This window comes from Martes martes (assembly GCF_963455335.1).
Source record: "Martes martes genome assembly, chromosome: 8".
In the NCBI taxonomy this organism is placed as follows: Eukaryota; Metazoa; Chordata; class Mammalia; order Carnivora; family Mustelidae; genus Martes; species Martes martes.
Window position 1 is genome coordinate 71,767,926 of NC_137895.1, and position 24,345 is coordinate 71,792,270.

At 36.5% G+C, this 24,345-nt stretch overlaps 1 protein-coding gene across 1 annotated transcript in view; it reads left to right on the top strand.

The window, feature by feature from the left end:
* ABCC9 (ATP binding cassette subfamily C member 9) overlaps nucleotides 1–24,345 on the top strand; it is a gene marked incomplete at its 5' end in the record, with an annotated part of 78,078 nt that overhangs the window by 7,007 nt on the left and 46,726 nt on the right. Inside the window, 7 exons of the mRNA XM_080810240.1 lie at nucleotides 2,236–2,305; nucleotides 6,893–6,931; nucleotides 8,349–8,450; nucleotides 10,198–10,282; nucleotides 11,697–11,777; nucleotides 21,770–21,907; nucleotides 22,056–22,181. Coding sequence (XP_080666366.1) covers nucleotides 2,236–2,305; nucleotides 6,893–6,931; nucleotides 8,349–8,450; nucleotides 10,198–10,282; nucleotides 11,697–11,777; nucleotides 21,770–21,907; nucleotides 22,056–22,181 — 641 coding nt within the window. The remainder of the gene's footprint in view (nucleotides 1–2,235; nucleotides 2,306–6,892; nucleotides 6,932–8,348; nucleotides 8,451–10,197; nucleotides 10,283–11,696; nucleotides 11,778–21,769; nucleotides 21,908–22,055; nucleotides 22,182–24,345) is intronic.

The window sequence follows — 24,345 nt, forward strand, 5'->3', positions numbered from 1 at the left end:
TGAAAAATAAAGATAAGGATATCAAGAATAAAATAAGACTTAAGTAATCTGAGACATGAATTGGAAGAAATGCATGCACTGGAGTCCTGCTTATTTATGAAATATGGGGCACAGGTTACACTCTGAGCTTCATGAAAACTAGGCAAAGAGGAAACTAGAGATAAAAGCATACACTTACTCAGCAGAGGTTAAGAAATCTTTCTTATGGATCCTAATAATAAAAGCTAATTAAAAAAAAAGATTATGTCTTAGAGATGGAGCCAATAGGATGAAGGTGTAAGAAAGGATTTATGATAATTCTAAGTATTTATAAAATCCTCATAATTTAAAAATCATCTTTTTATGAACATTGCCTTCACAGACAATAATCCCATCTCTTAATGGCAAAAGGACAGATATTTCCTTCAAACAATGTTTGTGTTGGCTTAGAGACACACAACCTAAAAACTAAGCCTCTAAGAGATTCGATAAATTAACACAAAATCCTATTTTCCTTTAACTGTAGGAATTACTTAATTTTCTTCCATGGTGTCCTTAATCTTTGATGAAACATATTTTCAGATCAGGAATATTCAGAAGATACTGACCTTTTTTTTTTTTTTTAAAGGTTTTATTTATTTGTCAGAGAGAGAGAGAGAGAGAGAGAGCGCACACATGAACAGGGGGAGGTGCTGGGGAAGAAGCAAAGAGCCCAGTGCAGACTCAATATATGACCTGAGCTGAAGACAGATGCTTAACCAACTGAGCCACCCAGGCATCCAGATACTGATCTTCTTTTAAAGAGTTATTTGTAATTACTCTCCATTGCATAAGAGGCTATTGTGTGTAGTTGAATAAGGAAAGGCATAGAAACTTTATTAGAGTGAAGCTAACTTACAAATGATCAATATTGATAGGCTAATGATATGCTAATACTAAGAAATACTTTATTTCAGCAGATTGAATTGTTTGATATTTTTGGAAGCTCAAAAACAAAAAGACCCAATAAACTAAATGTTATCATAAGGCATCAAGTGCCTTGTGGTCATTATTTCACCATTGCAGTATCTCTGGTTGCACGAATTTTATTTTTACATGTGTCCTCATAGACTGGCATGAGCAAAGTCCAATGGAGTACCTTACCCTATTGTGGTGATAAATATTTACTTTAGGAGGGAGAGAAGGTACTGCTGCTCATCTAGGACACACCTACATCTGTAGAACCAGGTACACAAAGACCTCTGTAGATGTTTCTTTGGAAATTGTTACCTTTGACCTAGTCTGCCATGTTGTAGCTCCAGAAGAGAAAGGTGAGAGAGATGACGAAGGGACAAAAAAAATTCTCCAAAATTGTCAGAGTGCCAGGGTTTTTACCCCTGCATCTCAGTGAACTCTATATTTGTTGGAAAGCAAATGTTCTAGCGCACCTGGGTGGCATAGGTAGTTGAGGTTCTGACTCTTGGTTTCAGCTCAGGTCATGGTCTCAGGGTTGTGGGATTGAACCTCACGAAGGGCTCTGTGCTGTGTGGAGTCTGCTCAAAGATTCTGTCTCCCTCTATCCCTACCCCTCCTCTCTAAAAATAAATACATCTAAGAAAGAAAGAAAGGGAGAAAGAGAGACAGAAAGAAAGAAAGAAAGATGCATAAATGAGTTTTTTCTTCCCTAGTTGTCTAATAGTAGTTCCTACTGCCGTCTTAGGAGCTAGAACTAAATGGCTCTACATGATGGGTGGTTCCACTGAGGGAGTCTGGAATGTGTAGTAAGTGTGGTAATCATGTGAGACACAGACATCATTTGTTTTTGGTTTCCCTTTCTTTTCCTTTCCCCTTTGCCCAGGCATTAAAAATCTTCCTGTCAGGCCCCATATGTGCTGAAGTTCTATCTTAGTATAATCAGCTTTATAACAGTGGTTCAATTATTCTAAGACAGGTGAATTGAGAAGTTACTCCTTTTCATGACTTTGCCTGGCGTGAAGGAATAGTAACATTGAGTGACACTGAGTCAGCTTTCCTGGATTAGATATAACACAACAGGTTTGTGTCCACATCTGGCTCCCATTCTTCTAAATTTTAGCTTGCAAAAGTCATTCTTTCCCATTCTATAAGTAACAACCATGATACTTGAAAGTTGCTAGTTGTCAAGTTTAATTTTTACTCTTGAAGGAAAATACACACAAACCCTGTATGCAGAAGGGAAATCTTATGCCATTTTCCAGAGGAAGATTTTCCATATGACCTCTTTGTTTTCTCTTGTAGTTTTCAGGGCTGTTCACTGCCACAGTGAATGGTGGAGCATGGGTCTGGCCATGGTCCTGGTGATTTTCATGTAATCAGACAAGATCTGGTGTTGGAAGTCAGAGATAATTCTATTGATTTTAGAAGAGAAAAATAGTCCGACACAGTTGAATTTGATTAAAAATATTGCTGCTATGTAGAAGGTTGTAGAGGTGGTCTTTAGAAGTTAAGGACTATACTATTACTTAGGGACAATGAAAGAGGGTTTTTTGTTTTTTGTTTTTTTAATGGAAGATGCCTACGTAGTAAAGGAACCCTATCTACTTTATCTTTCTTACTCTAATACTAGTACATCTTTGACATGCAGATCACTGTGTTAGTCGCTAGGGGAAAATAACTAAGCAAAACAAGTCAGGTCCTCTTCTCATGAAGCTTACTGCTTAGCAGGGAAGGCCACAAGGAAGTAAGAAGATAATTCCATAAGTAATTATTTGGTTAAACTTCTATAAATGCCAGGAAGAAGTAGTACAGGATTTTAAAAGAACAAACAATAGGTAACCTAACTGACTTGAGTCTGTGGGATCAACAAGGCTTTTTTAGGGGAATGCATAAATGAGTGATACTTGCTTATATTTTAAGGATAAACCAAAATTAATGAATCAAGAAAGTAAGGAGCTATAATATAAGTGGAGATAGAAGGTGGGGAAGAGTATTCTAATTCTTCTTCAGTTTTTCCGTGGTCTGCTGTAGTATCCTCTTCCTTTACATGGCCCTTAATTTGTCTTTGACTTCAGTTCTTCTCTAAGTATTTGCAGCATAGCAATGTACATTTCTGGCCAAGATCTTTCTTCTGAAGACCTAATAGCTCCTCCAAAAAGTCTTATATAAGCTGCATTTTTAGCACATCCAAACCGAACTCATAAACCTCACATGCCCAATACCTCCTTCTCTTGTATCTTGGCAGAGTGTGTCCCCACCCACTGAAATCAGTTGGTACTTGCCCAACTCAGAGCTCAAAGCTTCAACCTACATTCTTCTCTCTCTCCATTGCCTGTACAATCTAACCAGTTACTTTCCTTCTGTCTGTCCTTAACGTTCTTATGCCTAATTTAATTTGCCTAGTTCAGGAGAATTGGATATGTGAACTATCCACTGCAATAACTCCCTCACCTTTCTTCATACTGTTATGAGATGCACCTTTCTGACATGAGAATCTAGTCCCCTCTTGCCTGTAATTTTTTTTTAATTGACTGGCTAAAGCGTACAAGAAATAGTCCAAAGACCTTTCTATACTACACCAGGAGCTTTCATGATCTGGTCCCTGTCTAACTTCTTAGCTTATATCCTGCCATCCCCCTACCCTTACTATTGTGCTCTAGTAACTGAATTGCAGACGCGCACACTTCCTCTGCAATGCCCTTCCTTAGATCGTTAGACTCACTTTTTTTCTAGTGTCACCTCAGATATTTTCTCTTTGACAAAGCCTTCTCTTATTCTTCTAGGTAGATTGAAATGTACCTTTTCTCCTGGTCCTCTGTATTTAGTTTAAGTAACTTATGTGGATGGTCTCCTTAGTAGACTGAGATACCCTATATCCAAAGCATGTTGTCTTTTTCTCTTTATCTGTTTCACATCTAGTCCAGCCCCTGGCTTCTTTTCTATTTTTATTTGCGGAAAAACAGCACTCGCTCATCTCTGTCTCTATCTCTATCTCAATCCAGTCTCTGCCTATCTTTCTAATCTCAACCTACAGCCCCCTCCAGCTACTATGCTAGCCCCTTCTTTTTGTAGATAAAACCAAAACCAAAACCAAAAAACCCTTCATTTGTCCTTTCCATTCCTCTTACTCTCCTCTTTCCTTAGCCCACTGCACTCTGGTTTCTATCTCTGTCACTCCACTGAAGTATTAAGTCCATCAGTGGCATCCTAGTTTTTAAAATTCATTGGGTATTTTTGGATCATTATATTACTTGATCTCCTGGCCACTTGATGTTGTTGCCCATAACTTTCCTTCAATAGGCCTCCTTGCTTAGTTTCTACTCATGGCTGAGTTTACCTTAGAGCATTTGCCTGCTCCTCTTGGGCTCTTGTCCAGGTTTCTCTTCCTTAGCCATTTATTAAATAGTGCTGTTTTTCAGGTTCTGGCTTTGTTGCCTTCATTTCTGCCTCTGTATAATATACTCGCCAGGCAATCAGATAGCTTCCTATGATTTTAGTTTCCTCTATATCTGGTCTTGTACCTGTGTTTTATTATGAAACAAGCTATAATTGTTGGAAGTCAGTCATTGATTGACTTTTTATTAATTAAGGATGGAATCCAAAGCCCTTGATATCTAAGGCATGTCTTAGGAGGGAAAGTCACCACCAAGTCTTCATTTGTTTACCAGCTATCTCTTCTGAGCTTTACATTCTGCTTCCCAGCTATGGTCATTCAGATGTCCCTTGGGTACCTCAAACAGAATGTGTCTGATATTGAATTTGCTATCTTCCCCCAACATATGCACTTCCTCATCTGTGTTTCCTGTCCACAACTTCTTCCTCTCCTGCATCCCCTCCCACCTTGTCAATCATATAATCCTAGGTATCTTTGAAGGTGTCCATTTCTCTTCATTCATTCACCATTACTCTAATTCAAAGCACTGCCTTCGTATCTCCATTACCGACCACTTCCAGTGATCTCTCTGTCGGTCTAGTCTTGGTCCTCCAATTCATTTGATACATTCTGCAATCAGAGTGATATTTCTGAACTGAACCTATCTCATTCTCTCTTGTTTAAACCCTGTCAGTATTTTTCTGTTCTGAAGACAAATTCAGTAACTCTGAAAATGGTTTACAAGCCCCTTTGCTCTCTGGCTATGCATGCTTTTTAAGTTCACTACATACTTTTCCTCACTTGCCATTTACACCCATATTATAGTCATGCCGAATTTACATCAGTTCCTCATAAGGCCAGGATAACTCAAGGCCATCCAGTATGTTTCAATAGGTCTAAAATACTCTTCATCTTTACTTCATCTACCCCACTCTTGCTTGCCCCTCCGGCAGCAGCTCTGCTGTATACACTGGTTTGCCAAATGGGGATTGGGTTTTCTTTCCCTAGGGAGGTGATCAGTAAATACTTCAAAATTGATATTGAATAAATATAGTTGGAATTTAATGAATAGTAATTGAAAAAAAAATTGATGCCTTCCAAATTCATAAGTCCAATTTGGGCTGACATTTTCAAACCTCTGGTGAGCATTTTCGTGATTCTAATTGGCACTTCTGGCTGAATGGCCATTAGGCAAATTAATGCATTAATTTCTGCCATACACCTGCTTCTCTTCATCTGTTTTCCATCTTGCTCAAATTAACTAAAACCATTGAGGTCATTCAGTAGCTTTTTACCATTAAAAAAAAATCAAATATCTTGATATCTAAAGCATATTATGTGGAACTATCACTTAGGGGAAATTGTATTTTTTGTGTATGTGTGAGCAAATTAAGTCAGGGAATAATCATTATTGAGAGGGAATTTTTTAGTCTGAGAGAGTTTTTTCCTACCTCCATGAACCATACCAAGATGTTATTAACAATGTGCATGTGTGAAAATCTTATCGTTAGTAGCTCAGTGCTAAACATCATCAGGCAACATACTTAGGTATATTTTCTTCACAAAAGCATATGATGCTTTCCAAAGCCAAATCAGATCGATTTGGGGGGTTCCACTGGACTTTAATTTTGTGTGTAGTTTTAGAATTCAGGTCTTTCAGAAGGATGGAATTCAATTACATTATTAAAAATCAGAAAAATAAAATGAACAGGTCCTCAGGTGTTTTTCCCCCATAACATAGACATAACTAAATGTTTTTATTTTTTTATTTTTTTATAACTAAATGTTTTTAGACAAACATCTCTTTGTACATGAATCATTAAACAATAATTATACCCAAATGTTGCAGTTTGACCTATTATACATGTCTGTTTTTCTCACCAGTTCCTTAAGGGCCAGGCTGTGTCTAAACCTTTTAAGTTTAGAGCCCCCCAAATGTTCTTTCTTTCATGTTGTAGGGTAGTTAATTAGAAATTTAAATAGATTAAATTTGAATTTTAGGGGCACCTGGGTGGCTCAGTCAGTTAAGCAGTTGCCTTCAGCTCACGTCACGATCCCAGGTTCCCTGGATCGAGCCCTGCATGGGGATCCCTGCTCATTGGGGAGCCTGCTTCTCCCTCTTCCTCTGCCCCTTCTCCTGCTTGTGCTCTCTCTCAAGTAAATAAATAAAATCTTTAATAATAATAATAATAATAAATTTGAATTTTAAAGGTAGGGAGGCTTTGGAGATACCAAATCCTTATATAGACTAGGAAACTATTCTAGGAAGATTACAAAAATTTATATAGCTAGTTGGAACAGAGTTGGGGTAGAACCCAGATCTTTGTATGAACCCAGATTTTGTATGTAATAGGACAGTGCTGTCTATCTTTTGGAAGCCTACTAATTATTTCCTTGCTGATGAAGACATAAAAGAAAATTATCATCTGTCTGGTTTGTCTTTAAAATAATGTCAAAACCCATTTGGGAAAGAAACATAGTTATTTAATATGATTTGTATTTATTTTGTTTCTTACCCGATATATGCACAGATTCACTCTATATTTATATTTCATAATTAATGAACATTGTTTGCCATACTTGCAGTGTAAATGAATCTGAACCTTCTTTTGAAGCAACCAGAAGGTATTATTTCTATTTTAATCTGCGTTTAATAAAAAATAACTTTCTTTCTCAGACTTTACTTATAATCTCTTACTCCTGGTCATTTTATTCATTCTGATAGTGTATGAAGTTTTTATTAAAATGTGCCAATATATTTCCAATAGCAGTGGTTCCCAACATTTATAGGCTGCTAAAAAAAATTAACTTGTCAAACAAAATGGCCCATTGTGTCAATGATTTTCTTCTCCATGAGTCACAGAAGTCTCAACTTTGGCTGAAACTCAAACTGTTCTTAGCAAATTGGTTTTGGGACTTCATGAAATAAAAAAGCAAGAATATATATTGTTTATGAGTTAAACAATGATGGGATCTGTCCCTAAGCTAGAGATGGGAAGACTGGGAGTAGGGAAGGGAAGCAGACATGTCAGAAGTTGGGAACCACTGTTTTACTACACATACGGTTATCTAAGAGACTACTAGCATACTGTATATCATCATGTCTTTTAAACTCCTAAGACATAATGTTTTAGGATGATTACTGAGCATTTCTAATTATTCCTTTTCTTAACCTTACTATCTTTTAACCTTGATTCCTTAATTACTACTTACAGACCATGAACTAACTGTGAATTTTGACTTTTAAGCTGATCCTTTTCCTACCCCAATCCCATTGTCTTCTTTATCTTCAATTCACATGTATTTTCCTGGTTACTACAAATTAAAGTCTGATGTGTAGACATCTGGTAGAATTTGCAAGTGAAAAAAAAATGGGGGAGGAGGAAGAGGTTACAATTTTTAAAAAATAAACTATTTCAATATGTTTTGAAATATGTAGTTTTTAAATGTGTAGTTATTTCAATATTGAAGTATATCCTCAATATATTATTCTTTATTTTGAAATAATTAAATATTATCTATTACCTTAAAATATGTTAACATGATTAAGCCACAGACACAGTACCAATTCATGTCTTTTTCTAAGGTCTGCATATAAAATTAATAGTTACATAAAGTGCTTTTACTAAAAAGTAAAATATCTGTGGCTATCAGAGAGAGCATGTTGCTATTGATCTTTTAATTATTTTAAAAATTACACTCATTTTAGAAAGTAAATTTTCAATTTATTTAAACACTTCTTTAGCATAGCAAAATCAAATTTTCAATTTATTTAAACACTTCTTTAGCATAGCAAAATCAAATTTTGCACATTGGGAGACATTTTGATTAAATTCAAATCTAAATTAAATTTAATTTAGGTGAAATAGTTAACCATTAGATAATAAGGTTGGTGGTTATTAAAATGTTCTTTCTTGAAAGTTTTCCATTTCTGTGTCTGAGATATTTTACCAACTTCCATTTTCCTTGGTTTTACTAAAATACACACAGCACAACACTCTTGTATAATTTGGGGGTTTTGTTTTTCTTTTTCATTTTCCAGTAGGAACAGGTATTCTGTGGCGTATGCGGCTCAAAAGCCTTGGCTATTAAATGCTACCGTAGAAGAAAACATCACCTTTGGAAGTCCTTTCAATAAACAGAGGTAATTTTGAATGTATAAAATTTAGAATGAAAATGAGCAACTATTTCTAATCCTTATGTTTGGTCCATGGTTTCTGCAATGTTTATAGCCATGACTTCCTTTTTTCCCTGGTTGCCTGCTTCCACCCCCACTGTAAGGTCTTTTGAGTCAACTTTTTAAAGAGAAGTCTTACTGGAAGTCTCAGCCCATCTTATACATTTATTGAGAACAACTTGTACACCAAAACTAAACAGCCAAAATGGAATTGGGGGCGTGGGGCAGGGGAGTTACTGAGGTTACCGGTAAGTAGAAGGAAAAATCCAAGGAGCAGAAGGAAAGTTACTAGTGTAAAGAAGAGGAAGAATGTGGGATCTGAGAGGTCTAGTTACGGAGAGTGGCCAGAATATGCCATCTCTCAACCGTCTTTAAATACCACCAGAGTGCACAAAGGCATAACCCTTTCCTGAAGCCATCATCTCGAACCTTGAAAGTTAAGCATTAGGTCAGGGGAGATCAACTTATTTAGTAATGGAGGCTCTGCTAGAGTAACAAAAACTTACTTGACAAAAAAAATCAATGGGTTTACAAAAAAAAAAAAAAAAATTAGGTCACTGGAAAGACATAAGGAGAGGAAGGAAGAGGAAAGCAGATAGTGTGGGAGGACGAACCTAAATTACATAGGGTCTCTTGGGGCCTGGGGAACAAAAGTCAGAAAAGGACTTATGTGTATTGACAGTGGCAAACTAGATTATAAATAAAAGCTGAAATGATGTAGTTGAGTGCCTTAAAAGCCAACTGGATATAATTCAGTGCATTCTGGGAGGCACAGTAAGTTTTAGAAAGGGGAATAACAAAGTAAATGTGATGTTTAATCTGGAAGTGTAATGGTAGATACATACAGGATGAATCTGAATTCATAGCGAGGAGACGTTTAGACGTTTGTTGGAATAATCGTCCAGGCATGCAGCATTCATTGCCTGCACTTGGGGGTGACTGCAGAAATTGAAAAGAAGAGACAGTTGACAGAAAACCATTCTAGAATAAGAATGGAAAAATAAGAGCAAGGAGAAGGATTACTCAAGAATGACTTTTTTTTTAATATTTTAAGACTAGATGATTGAGAAAGTGAAACTGTGGATATTTTCCCCAGCATTCCCTATCTCCAGGCTTCCCTAAACTTCCAATTTATCATTTCTAGTCCCAGCCTTAGATCTATTTGTGTATCGTCAGTCCTCAACCCTTTCCATTTCTCCTCCTTTCTGCAGGCAGACCATATGCACAGACACCCACCCACAACCTGTTCCTGCTCTAGTGAGTCTCCTGTTGTCCCTAAAAGGCACCATGACCTTTTCACCTTCATGCAGTTCCTGAAGTTTCCTTTCCCTCATTTTCTTCCTGGCCAGTTGCAACTCATCTATCTGGATACAGCTTACGTGCTGCCTCCCTTTGCAAAGCTGTCACTAACTTTTCAAAGTGGTCAGCCATTTCTATGTATTCTAGAAGGATTTTACACCTACCTCTGCTGTAGTGCCTAAGGAGATCCATTTTATTATATGTTTATCAGTCTTCTGCTCCATTTAGTAGTTTTCTCAGAGTGAGAACCAGTATCTAATTATCTTTGTATCCATAAATCTACTGTTGAGGCTAATCTGTACTAAATTGCTCAACAAATGTTTTATTTTGGCTTCCAAGATATTGAACCTGGGGCTTACTTTATGAGCAGTATATTAATAATGTCCTAAAAAAATCAAAATAATTTCTCCCAAAGGTACAAAGCTGTTACAGATGCCTGTTCTCTTCAGCCAGATATTGACTTACTACCTTTTGGAGACCAAACTGAAATTGGAGAGAGGGTGAGCTATGTATAGTTTAATTAAACAATAACAAAAATCTAGAAAAGTCTTCTGGTTGTCTTTCACTTTTAATGGAGCATAATGAAATCTGAGAGCATAGGGGCTGTGCGTTGTCCTAGTGACAAGTTCCAGAAACAGGAGCATGGGAGTTTTAATGCCACTCTTAAGTATTTGTTGGGTAACCACCATCTATGTAACATTGTGCTAGCTACTAGAGAGTTCTTAAGGAATATAATGCAGTTCCTGTCTTTGATCAAATACATTTTTACTTACTTGGAGTTGAAATTGAGGCTGCTTCCAACTTATTCCACTCTTGTTAACATCTATTTAATCTTGTTAAAGTGGCCTTTTTTTCCCTTTGTGTAAACTTGTTTTACGATGACATCATACTATTCTGGGCAGCTAAAAAGTATTTATGCTTCTATATAATCTTTATGACAATTTTGGCTAAAATTTTTTGACCCTCATAGGTTTGAAGTACTGGGCATAAATTTTATGCATTATCTATGTTTACAGCAAATTTGTTATATGGGTTTTATCATTACTGCATATTGCAACTAAGGAAGCTAAGTGGAGAAAGGTTGAAGAGCTTGTCCAGTTAGTGGTGTAGCTGGGATTTGTGCAACTCTGTAGTCGGTGTGTGTGTGTGTGTGTGTGTGTTTTAATTATGTTAGTCACCATACATTATATCATTAGTTTTTGATGTAGTGTTCCATGATTCATTGTTTGTGTATAACACCCAGTGCTCTTAATGCCTTTTCTTGATTGCAGCACAGTATGGTATTTAAGAGTATGGGCTCCTTAGTTTCCTAGGGTGTAAAGGGAATGCTACTCATATATTGGAATTACTATAAGGAATAAAAGAATTAAGGAATGTAAAGACATTCACACAATCCTAGCACATATTAAGTGATCAGCGTAGTTTAAAATTTTTTATAATTAGTACTTGATTATAAAATATATTGGTATATAGTTCTGTTGAACATAATTGATAATATCAAATTTAAGAGGTATGTGTGAAGTAAACTACAGACACAATTCACAAAACTAGTAAAAATTTTGGAGTTACTTGCTGTGTTTAGCAGTCAACTCACCACGTGTTTGGTTATTGATGCTTTTGTACAGCAGAGCTATCTATCAGAGTGAGAAAAGGATCTATGGTACCAGTCAAAAATTATCTTAACATAATTATTAAGTATTGACCAGTACTTTAAAAAGTATTAATATAATTATAAAGTATCGAACAGAAAATTGACAATTTTCATTTTATCTCACCAATGTTATCACAATTTAATTAATAAATTACCATTAATTTAAGATTTTTAAAAAGAAGTTGGTATTTTAAAGAAAATTTGTAAACAGTAGATCAGTTACTGCTGGAAAGGCTGGATGCTTATGGTTATTTCTTCTCTAGGGCATCAACCTGAGTGGAGGTCAGAGGCAAAGAATCTGTGTGGCACGAGCTCTCTATCAAAATACCAACATTGTCTTTTTGGTGAGAATATGCCTTTATTTCTACTTCATTTTTCCCTCTGGACAAATGAGCCTTTAGAGACAAGCCAAGTGACTAAAGGAAAGAATCTTAAAGAATATAAAGGAAACTAATCCCATAGTACAAACCAGATCAACACATAAGGTTGAAAGTTTGGGTATCTGGATTGGAATCCAAGTGACTTAGGTGCCCTAAATTGTTGCTTATATGAGATTCATAACCATGAGAATCATTAATGAAAAAGTCTGTACGGTGTCTGTACAGATCAACTGGACAGGTTCATATATCTTCTCATTTATATTTGCTGACAAAAAAGGGATTGGAAGATGCACTCTTGGTGGATAGAGGGTAAGTATGCATAGTACTCCATTCCTGTGACGTGCAATTCAGGCTGTGCATGACCTTTGACCATGAAGCTTTCTAAAAGTATAGAAATTTGGTACCACCCTCGACCTACTAAATTATAATTTATAAACATAGAGTCTAGAGTTTGAGTCTTAAAAAGCTCCTTGGATGATTCTCATGTATATCCTGGGGAAAAAACTTGGTTCTACCCATGGATCCATGAACAGAATTTCATGATTATGTTGATTACAAATTTTGCTGTAGTTTGGTTCCTCTAGCAGGAGGTAGCTAAAATAACTTAACTTACAAGTATGTATATAAGAGATTAACAGACTATGTAAATGTTTCCTTTTCCTGCCTTCTTCTTCTGTGCAGTTATTCACCATTTATAAATCTGGTTCCCAGACTTACTTTAGAGTTTTCACTCTATCTAATATTGAGAAGCACTTCAAAAAGTAGGTTTTAGAGTTTCCCACTAAATTTGGATCCATTGCTGGGGATAGGAATAGAATTTGGACACCCTGGAAATTCGCTTCAGGTTAATAACCCTAAGAATACCTGTCCCCAAAATTTTCCAGAAAAACACACCATTAAAACCATAGGAGGATCTAGCAGTAACTTAAGTAATTGTAAATCCCTTTCATAGTGGATAGACCCACAGCTGGAAATGACTTCTTGAGTCTTGGGATCAATTAATGCCTGAACCACCTGAAGACCAAATGATTTGGGAATCTGAAAGAGACCAAATTTCTCTGGGTGTAGTATTCTATCCCTGTTCATTCCCTTGCCTTCAGTTTAATGACCTTACTTATTTCAGTTGTAGAGTCATGGAATTCAAAGAAGTCATAGGATTAACATTGTAGATTCCCATATCCATTCATTATAGGATTACTTGTCACACATCACCTCTAAGAGCTTTTTGATGACTCTCTCTGAAGACAGATTGCTTAACTTCAAGATGGCCTTTTCCTTGTCGGTCAGTGTATAAATTTCCAACGGCTGCCATAACAAATTGCCATAACTGGTGATTTAAGTAATAATATGATGTGATGGTTCTGTAAATTAGAAGTCTGATATGTATCTTACCGAGTGAAAATCCATGTCAACAGGGCTGTGTTCTCTTCTGGAGGCTCGAGGAGAGAGTCCATTTCTTTGCCTTTTCCACCTTCTAGAGGCTGCCCACACTCCTAGGCACATGGCTGCTTTCCTTCATCATCAAAGACAGCAACTTTCTATCTCCGGCTATTTTTACTAGTCACATCTTCCTCCCTTCACAACTGGGAAAGTTCTCTGCTTTTGAGGATTTGTGTAATTGGTTTGGACCTATCTGGATTATCCAGGATAATCTTCCAATCTCAAGGCCTTTAATCTTAATCATATGTGCAAAGTCCCATTTAACATGTAAGGTAACATAGTTACAGGTTCTGGGAATTAGGACATCTTTGGAGGCTGTTATTCTGCCTACCACGGACAACTCTTATTGGAAAGTTATTATGTGATTAAAGTTTGCTTCTGTGGATTTTTCATTAATTGGTTTTCCTTCTGCTTCTGCAACAGCATGTATTTCTTTTCTTCAGCCATAATCAACATTTTAATATTACTTCCACAATTCACCTTACTTTACTTTTGTCTAAACTAAGCAAGCTTAGTATTTTTAATTCTTCCACAGTAATATAATTTCTCTAACTTTTCTTAATCCTGGATATAATAGTGTTTGTCAGAGTCTCTTGAAAAAGTGTGTTCCAGATGCCCTTTGGTCAGCTCAGATAACCTTAAAACTATTGGATTTTATGATCTAAATACGATATATACTTTATTGCAACCTGAAATTGAATAATATTTTAGCAGCAAAAAATCTCTGTTGATGTGTTTTAATAATTACCTCAAAATGATATCTAACACTTCCGTTGTTTAAAAATTCACAAAGCACTCAGTGTTATCCCATCTGATTCTTATGAGTGTGCTGTAAGGGTAGACGGTATCCCCATGTTAGATGAAGAAACGTATGCACAGAGCGCCTTACCCAAGGACTAATGACTAGTGAGTGGCAAAGTCTGGCTAGGACAGCATGTCTGTTGAGTATTGTTTTTCTGATCAGGTAAGATTCTCTGGTATTAAAAAGTATATCTTACTGTCAAATTGCTACCTGTATTGTCCTGTTTTCCCTTCCCTGCCCTCTTGCCCTTCCTCCATCTCTCTCTTCCCTTTTCCAACCCTTCTCCTTCCTTCCCTCCTTCTTTCCATCCATTAATAGTTTGTAAATGTCCTCAGTGCCATCTTCTGTGCTGGGTAGAAGAAACAAAGGAGAAAAAGACATTACTCCTACCTTTAAGGACCTTGTGTAAATAATTACTTGGATCATGTTATGTTTTGCTTTAATTAAACTTAATCACATTAGCCTTTACACAATATCAAAGCCAAAGGGAAACAGCTTAATGATGTATCAAGGATATTAGTTATTTTTGAAGCTTTATGGCATCTACGAATGTGCTGTGTGTGTCAGTGAATATAGTTGCTATTTCCAAAGGTATATCCATGCAAAACATATACTACTTACACATACTCATTGAAAAGAGGAAGAATATATTAGTGAGAACTGTATAGATGTATATAAAAATAAATAATACCCTCCTGAAAATGAAGACTTTTTTATTCATTGAATTGGTCTTTTGACAAATTGTCTTGTTTCCTTTAAAAGAAGTATCTCTCCAAAATATTAATATACAAACTGAATCTTAAGGAATGATTCCCAACCCATCAAACCTAGATTTTTATTAAGTTGCATAAAAGATTACATTTGATTTTAACACCAGGATACTCTATAATGAAGCTATGACCCATAAATGATAGCAACCACTCTTAAAGGCTATCTATGATGTAGGCATGATTCTAAGTACTTTATACACAGTAACTCACTTAATTCTCAGAACAACCCTATTAATTTTTGGCATTATTGCTGCTATTATTATTATTACTGCTATTTATGAATGAGGATACTGAGGCTTTAGAGGATAATTTACCCCAAATCACACAGGATACACACCCTGTGTGAGAAGCAAGGATACAAACCCAGATGGCCTGATTTCAAAGCCTGTATTCTTTTTTTTTTTTTTAAGATTTTATTCATTTATTTGACAGAGAGAGATCACAAGTAGGTGGAGAGGCAGGCAGAGAGAGAGAGAGAGGAGGAAACAGGCTCCCTGCCGAACACCGGACTCAATCCCAGGACTCTGAGATCATGACCAAAGCTGAAGGCAGAGGCTTAACCCACAGAGCCACCCAGGCGCCCCAAAGCCTGTATTCTTAACTACTGCACTCTTCCTTATTAAGAGAATCCTGGAAGTCACTAAACTCTTATTGTGATGCTTAAAAGGGATTAGCAAAGTATTAATCTACCACCACTTTATTTAGAAGGAAACAATAATAAAATAACACTCCTAAAGCACTTTACAGAGACTTTTACAACACTATTTTATTTGATCTTTGCAAAAATTTTAGGTGCTGACAAGTCTCTTTATTATCCCCGTTTTGCAAATGAAATAACCAAGTTTGAAAAATTACCCAGCATCAGAAAGGTCGGGTCATGACTAAAATTTGAGTCTCTCAACATACAGATAATGAACTTTCCATTTGCCTTACTGTCTTACACATTTAAAGTCAGAATTTTATAGAAAACCAAACTGAATTATTATTAAAAACTCATTTCCAATTCATGTCCTATTTCTATGTGAAAAGTCGTCAGAATTATTTGGAATAGTTTTGCCTGTATCACAAGGGATTCTTAGAGTTTTATTGGAATCAAACGCAGTAGGTTGTTTCAGAAACAGTCAGATTACCTCTATAATTATTACCTGATTTTCAAAAGTCAATGATTTGCTGGTACCTAAGTTTTGGTCGTTATATCCTTGCTGGCTTAATGGAAATGGAGACAGAGAAACTTTTGTCACCATAACCCTGATACCGGTGGTGTTTTTCCACTTCTGTGGAAACATTGCTTTATGCCACATCACTTTCTATTGATACCTGGACTCTCCTTTTTTAAAGTAATACTTAAGTTCCATCATAACTTCTGTGTTAAAGAAATTCCATATATTAGCAGTTTGTCTATCACTTATCCAAAATCTAACAATTAGAAACTTCAAGTAAGAGAGTTTTTTCTTGTTATTAAAAGAAGCTAAATGACAAGTAAGAAGCTGATGTCTGCGACAATTCAAAGAAGAAACTCACTGGATGGTAGTAGAAAGCTTATTCAGGGAGGCTGGGTGCCTCCGTCAGTTAAGCAGCCGCCTTCGGCTCGGGTCATGATGCCCAGGTCCTGGGATGGGGTCCCGCATTGGGTTTCCTGCTCAGTAGGGAGGACTGCTTCTCTTTCTCCCTCTCCCTGCTGATTCCCCTGCTGGTGTGCTGTCTCTCTGTTTGTCAAATAAAAATCTTTTAAAAAAATTTTTTAAAAAGCTAATTCAATCTCCTATTCATTCTTCTTCTTGGAATACTTCAAAAATAATTAATGGTTATTAAGATGATCCAGAGTTCTGAAAGATTTTGAAGTATCTCGCAGGTCATCGAAAGAAATTTCAGGGCGATCAAGACAATTGTGTCATTAAGCCCGTTTTGTTTAATTACCATGTTTGAGATATATATACACACACATTAAGATACATATGGGTATGTGTGCATTTGTGTGTGTGTCTGTATAACAATATCATTTTATTAACTGAAATATCACATTGTCCAAAATTTTGCATTATTTAAATGATTTAAATAAATGATATTACAGTAGGCATTTCTCTGTTGTTAAATGTATTCCAATAAAAACCATTTGAGGACATTAATTAAATCACCTCTTTATTCATCACTATGAAATCAGTAGACTGATTTTTTTTAAAGATTTTATTTATTGATTTGCCAGAGAGAGAGAGCAAGCACAAACAGGGGGAGTGGCAGACAGAGGGAGAAGCAGGCTCCCTCCTGAGTAGGGAACCCAATGTGGGACTCCATCCCAGGACACTGGGGTCATGACCTGAGCCAAAGGCAGAGGCTTAACCGACTGAGCCACCCAGGTGCCCCTGATTTTTTAAAAGCTATTATAATTTTAAATCACCTTTAACTATCTAAGTGCCTCATTAGTATTTCCTTTTCATACATGCTTCTCCTAAGTACTTTAATAAAGCCATCTTGCTTATAATAGTTTCTGTTGAGGCAGGCAGAGATTGATGAAGACTTTATGAAATTGTTGAGCTAATTGTATCACTAGTGTAATGACTGCATACATGCATTTATTCTAACTTCCAGATATTAATTTCTATCTCAATAGAAATTGTTTCTGTTTTTCACTGTTCAGATAATTAGCCAATGCAATTTATCTGAATACACGCTATGATTGTGCTTATTACTCAATTGTTTAGAAAATTTTCCCCAGTCATAATTTTTAAACATTTCAATATGTAATCAGTAGAATGAGTGGACTTCTTTTTTGGTCCTGTAGGCAAAATAAAAATTTGTTTCATATTGCATGTATGGAGGAACAACAAAGAAACAAGTATGATGATGAAGACATCGATGTATTCCTTTTTCATTGTTCCAATCACTCTTCCCAGTTCTTTACCAGAAACCTCTACCATTTTCTATTGCCTTGTCCCTGAGTTTCTCTCATCACCTGCTATGAGTGGTGCTTCAGTTGGTGGTTATGTATCTGTTCACCATCCTCCCTGCATGTCACTTTGCTTCTTAATTCATTGTTTTCTGGAAACATTCCAGTTTTCTCTAGTAGTTTCTAGATTTCTTCTTCTAAGGATTCCAAAATGTCAAGCATCTACTTTGATGCTGTATATAACACTATAGAAATAAAATGTATGTTGAAATAATTAACAGGAATGTCATCACCAGTCAATTATTTCCTAAATTATTTTCTAAATGTCTTAACTGGTACATAAAAACTTCCTTTCTGGGGCACCTGGGTGGCTCGGTGGGTTAAAGCCTCTGTCTTTGGCTCAGGTCATAATCCCAGGGTCCTGGGATCAAGCCCCACATCAGGCTCTCTGCTCAGTGGGGAGCCTGCTTCCCCTTCTCTCTGCCTACTTGTGATCTCTGTCTGTCAAATAAATAAAATCTTTAAAAACAAACAAACAAACAAACTTCCTTTCTTCCCAAGACAATTGGGAATTTGTCAGCTCAGTGGTAGGTATGATATTCTTGTAGTTACTACTATTAATACTGATAATATAATAATAGCCATCATTTGTTTAGTGTTTTTTACCTGGTACTGTCCTAAGTACTTATTTATATTATCTTATTTGATTCAGTTAATATTTTTATGCTTTTTTTTACAATATATTTTCAAGTCCTTGAATATGTCTGTAATAACTGTTTAAATGGCTATTAATTTATCTTGAGTCATAGTTTCCATTGACTGCTTTTTTTCTTGACTATGGCCCAAACTTCCCCATTACTTTATATATCTGTTAATTTTTTCTGTATCCTAGATATTGTAGGTGATATATTGTAGAGCCTCTAAATTCTCATATTTTCCTATGATGATGGTTGATTTGTTCTAGCAAGGTAGTTAACTTGGCTAGAGTCAGACTCCACCTGAAATTTCTTTTTTTAATTGAAGTATATTTGACAAATAAAATGTATTTAAAATGTATGATCTCTCTGATATGAGGAATTTGAGAGGCAGGGCGGGGTGTCGTGGCAGGTAGGGAGGGAAAAAATGAAACAAGATGGGATCAGGAAACCATAAGAGACTCTTAATCTCATGAAACAAACTGAGGGTTGCTGGGGGGATAGGGTGGCTGGGTGATGGACATTGAGAAGGGAATGTGCTATGGTGAGTGCTGTGAAATGTGTAAGCCTGATGATTCACAGACCTGTACTCCTGGAGCAAATACTACATTATGTGTTAACTAAAAAATGTACAACATGTAATTTGATATATTTATATGTAAATATTTATTTATATTTATCTACTAATAAAGTATTGCAGTTATAGTAATATTTAATACTTTTCTCTTTTGACCTTAATATTAGAGTTTTAACTGATTTACCTATCACTGTTACAATATTAGGGTATTCTAACTTAATTATGTATTTACCTTTACTAGTGAGTCTTATGCTTTCATTTGTTTTCCTCTTACTAAATAGTGTCATTTCATTTCACCTTGAAGAACTCTTTTAACATACCTTGTAAGGGCAGTCTAGTGATGATGAAATTCTTCAATTTGTCTTTGCCTGGAGAACTCTTTGGCTTTCTTTCAGTTCTAAAGCACAACTTTGCTGGGTATTCCTGGTTGGTAGATTTTTTGTTTTTGTTTTTGTTTTTCTTTTAGCACTTTGAATTATCACCCTTTTATCTTCTGGCCTGCTAGGGTTCTGCTGAAAAATCTTATACACTTGTGGGGATTCTCTTGTATGTAGCAAGTTAGTTTTTCTCTTGTTATTTTTAAGGTTCTCTTTTTGCCTAAATTTGACAGTTTAATTTTAATGTGTCTTAGTTTGGGTCTTTTTCAGTTCATCTTTTTTTGGTACTTTTGGTGTTTTCTGGATCTGAATGTCTGTTTCTTTCCCCAGGAAGGGGAAATTTCCTACCATTATTTCTTTGAATAAACATTTTGCCCCTTTCTTTCACTTCTCCTTTTGGGATCCCTTAAATGAATATATTGCTCCTCTCCATGATGTCCTATGAGTCCCTTAAGCTATCTTCAGTCTTTTTCATGCTTTTTTCCTTTTGTTCTTCTGACTGGATTAATTCCACTACCCTGTCTTTCAGTTCACTGATTTTTATTCCTCTTAATCTAGTTATCTGTTGAAGTCCTCTATTGAAATTGTCAGTTCAATTATTATATTCTTAATGCTACGATTTTTGTTCGGTATGATTTTACATCTCTTTGTTAAAATTCTCACTTTATTCTTGCATTTGTTTTCCAACCTCAGCGAGCATCTTTATGTGAGCTTTGAACACTGTATCAGATAAATCACTTACCTCCATTTCATTAAGATTGGTTCCTGGAGATTTATCTTGTTCCTTTGTTTGGAATATATTCTCTTGTTTCTTAATTTCCCATGGCTCTCTGTGTTGCCTTTTGTGCATTAGTAAAGTAGACAGCTCTCCCAGTCTTGACAGACTGGTCTCCTGTAGGTGATGAACCTCATCATTCAACCTCACCCAAGCTCTTGATTGCCTCTCAGAACTTTGTGACTGCCTGAGCCTCAGTCTTTATTCTTACTGATTCCCAGTGGTTGATGGTGGGCTATGACCCATCAGCATTCCGAAGGGGAGGATTGCGGTCAGCACCTAAATGGAGGCTGATTAGAAGCTGGACCCTCAGGCAGCAGCTGAGAAAATATTTAGTCAAACCCCTTCCAGGGAGAAACTGGGAGATGAGCATTTTTGTCTGGTCCATATGCACTGAGCCAGAGTGTATAGCCATGTGGGGTGCTCCTATGCCTATTTAAAAATGGCTTCTTTGTTTGCCATAGTCCTGTGGGACTCATGAATGCAAGCGCTGTTGGCTATCAGAGCTAGGTGATGGGAGCCAGCACATTTAGTGTCCTCCATAACAACTGGGACACTAGAGGTGAGAATCTTCTCCCGGGGAGATAGTGGCAACTTGGTTTTATTGTTAGAATAGGATGGAAAGAAAAGAAAAGGGACATGTCCAATAGCTCTTTCAGGCTACAGGAAGGATCATAATCAGGATCCTTCATGCTAATTAGAAGTGGGACCCTCCAGTAGCAGCTTGTAAAGTATGCAGTCAGACTCCTTCCAGGGAAACACTGGGTAAGGCGCTTCTTTGCCTGCTCCCTCTGTGCCCGAGTCCTGGAGAGACAGATGTGCCTATTAGCAACTGCTTTTCATTTCCTGTATTTCAATGGGACTTATCAATGCAACTTCCACTGACTTTCAAAGCTAAGTGATTTAGGGGGCCTGTACCTTGGGTAGCAGCCAAAAATTGGGGCTCTATATGTATGGCCCGAATCCTTCACTTCTCAGAGAGAAGCTGGGAATTGGGGATTCCTTCCAATTATATGGTGCTGTGCAGAGGGTGAGGTTTGTGGTGAGAGTGTGTCTTAGCCTTTACTATCTTTTAGATGGGGTATTTTTTTTTTAGTTTCCCAATGTGTTGAAGTCACTCAACTAGTTTCTGGATTTCCAGAAAAATGGGAAAATGCTGGATTTCCTTCAGAGGGAATTGCTCTGTGTATAGCTGCATAGTCAGAGCACCCATGGCAGGAGGGAAATTAAGGATTCTCCTACACCACCATCTTGGTCTGCAGTCTACGCCTGTTTTTATTATCTAAATTTCAACTACTGGAATTATTGTTTTATTCTTTCATTGGTCTATTGTTAAAAGTTGTCACGAAGTGTTGTTTTTTGAGCTTGGAGTTTTTATATATAATAATACAAACCACTTGGGATATTATTATCTGCTTTTTAAATAATTTTTAAAGTGAAAGAGAAAATAAAAACTTCACTTTAAATTTAATACCTTTTCCCAACAATTTAAATATAGACAGAGTCTGGTTTTTTAATAAACTGGATGTTAAGGATAATGTACTCTTAGTCATTTGTATTTCTACTTTCTAGAAAAATTGGGTCATATCAAGAATATAGAAACTGTTTCCTTTTCTCTCCATTTTCCTGGATGTAGGATGATCCATTCTCTGCCCTGGACATTCACTTGAGTGATCACTTAATGCAGGAAGGGATTTTGAAATTTCTTCAAGATGACAAAAGGACACTTGTTCTTGTGACTCACAAATTACAGTATCTAACACATGCTGACTGGGTAAGAGTTTAAGAGAAATTTCATTACTTTTAATATTATACTCATATACATAAACAGGGGCATTAAGAAATGTTGTCTTAAATAAAAGTAATTCATTTGGCCAGTTGAGGCTTTTTGTCACAATTCTGGTAATATGTGCTTTCCTTAGATCATAGCCATGAAAGATGGAAGTGTACTAAGAGAAGGGACTTTGAAGGACATTCAGACCAAAGATGTTGAGCTCTATGAACACTGGAAAACACTTATGAATCGGCAAGATCAAGAATTAGAAAAGGTAATTGCTCATAATTCAGAAGAGTTCAGAGCCCACTTTAAAAGAGTCATGAATTACTAAATTCATATAATTATTAAAATTCATTTAAAGGTATATTACCATTTAATATTTGATGATATTATGGTCCTCATATGAAACCCAAAGAAATTGTATATTTATATGTCATTAATAAATAGGCTACTTTGGGGGCATCTGGGTGGCTCAGTCGGTTAAGTGCCTCACTTCATCTCTGGTTGTGATCTCAGGGTCCTGGGGTAGAGCCCGAATCAGGCTCTAGGTTCAGTGGGGAGCCTGCTTCTCTCTCTCCCCCCCTACTTGCTCATGCACACACTCACACACGCTTACTCTCTCTCATCTTAAAACAAATAAATAGGCTACTTTGAAAGAATAAAATTCTAATGATATCTTTTGAGGAAGTGCTCTCAGGTTTTTAGAAAATTTTGATTTGAATTTGAACCGTATTATAATTCTATGTGTGTTTAAAACTTAAACTGTTCGCTGAAGCAGGGTATATCATTATTTTATCTTAATTTTCCTTCTGCATATCTTATCTTCTTCATCTGTAATGTGAGGTTATTTTCACTTACTACCTATAAATGGAGGGTCATGGACAAAACAAAATCTAAGGTGATTTTGAAGGAAGAGCGAGCTGTGAGCTGTGGGTGAAGTTGTTAAGCATGCCTGGATAGGGCTGGGGTATGAAGGAAAGTAATCAGGAGGTAATAACAATAAACTTTTACGTTGATACAGTTTTTAAGTTTAAAGCCTTTTTTACATAGCTCCATTGATTTTCACAACCTCCAGAAAAAGGCAAAGAAAATATGGGAAATAAGTAAAGAAAATATGATCTCACTTTTATAAGTGAGAAAACTGAAGCCCAAAGAGGTTAAGTAACTTGTAAGTTGTACAGTATATATTGTAAGTGGTACTAGGTGGACTTAAACCCAGGTCCGTATCCAGTGTAATTCCAGTATAATGTTATGTATGATATAAATATAACACTGAATGAGGTGGGAACTGAGTCAGAGGCCAGACTGAAAACAATGAAAGAACAACTTGTGGTTGAGAGGTGAAGTTATCAACTGTATTAGCAAATTTTTTTAATGTTTTTTTGAGTTGAGACTAGGAAGTGTCCAGAACTTGGTACTCCTGGTCAGGAATCAGCACTATAAAATGAAATTTTTGTATCAGCAAATTTCTGAGACTACCAAGAAATTAAAATGCATTATTTCAATATAAGGATCTATGTTTCAATAGAGAGAGGAAGATAAAAAGTCAGACAGACCCTAGGATTGCTCTGTCTTCTGTGTATTTGCCGAAGACCTCAAAAGCAAACTACCTAAGTAAGAAAAGACATATGTAAAAGTAGAAGCTTAAGTAGAATGGGACAAATCACAGAACCATTGAGATGAGAATATTCATCAAAAAAAAAAAATTACAAGGCACCATCAGCAAGTGCCCATTTAGGAATTATACTGTGAGAAACTTGATTGGGATAGCTCCAAATGACATTTTGTTTTACAGTGACCAAGATGCCAGGGACAAAAGAATATGATGTAAGCTTAAGGAGTGGGGCCACTTATGGTTTACTTTGGAAAGAAGATCTGGAAAAAAAAAAGAGAGAGAGAGTTGTTGGCTTGATTTTATAATAATAGTGACTGTTAAACAAGCCTGGAAGAAAGTCCATTAAGTTGTATTTAGAAATGAAGTGATCACTTGAGATAGCATAGCTCTATAATTAAAGACACATTACAGGGTTATAAATCAGTGGGTGGAGATATGGAGCAAGTTAGGGTGTGCACAGAGCGAATGCAGTTGCAAGGTTGAACAGCAGCTGGTAGAAGCCAGAAAGATCAGTGCACCTGTCCAGAATCCTCACCTGGGGGTGGAGGAGGTTAATGCCACCTAGGAAAGGGCAGGCACTAGGAATTCATCTGAAGGCAGGGAGAGTCACACTGGGGGGTGGGAGGCGGGCAGGGAAGGACAGTTTCTTGTTCATTTTTGTTATGTGGCAGGGTCGGGTGTTTGGCAGGAGCACTGGTTCTCAACCAGGGTCCAGTTTGCTTTTTAGGGGACATTTGGCCACATTTAGAAACATTTTTGGCAGTCACAGCTGAGGGGCAGGTGCTACTAGTGTCTTGTGGGTAGAAGACAGGGGAGCTGC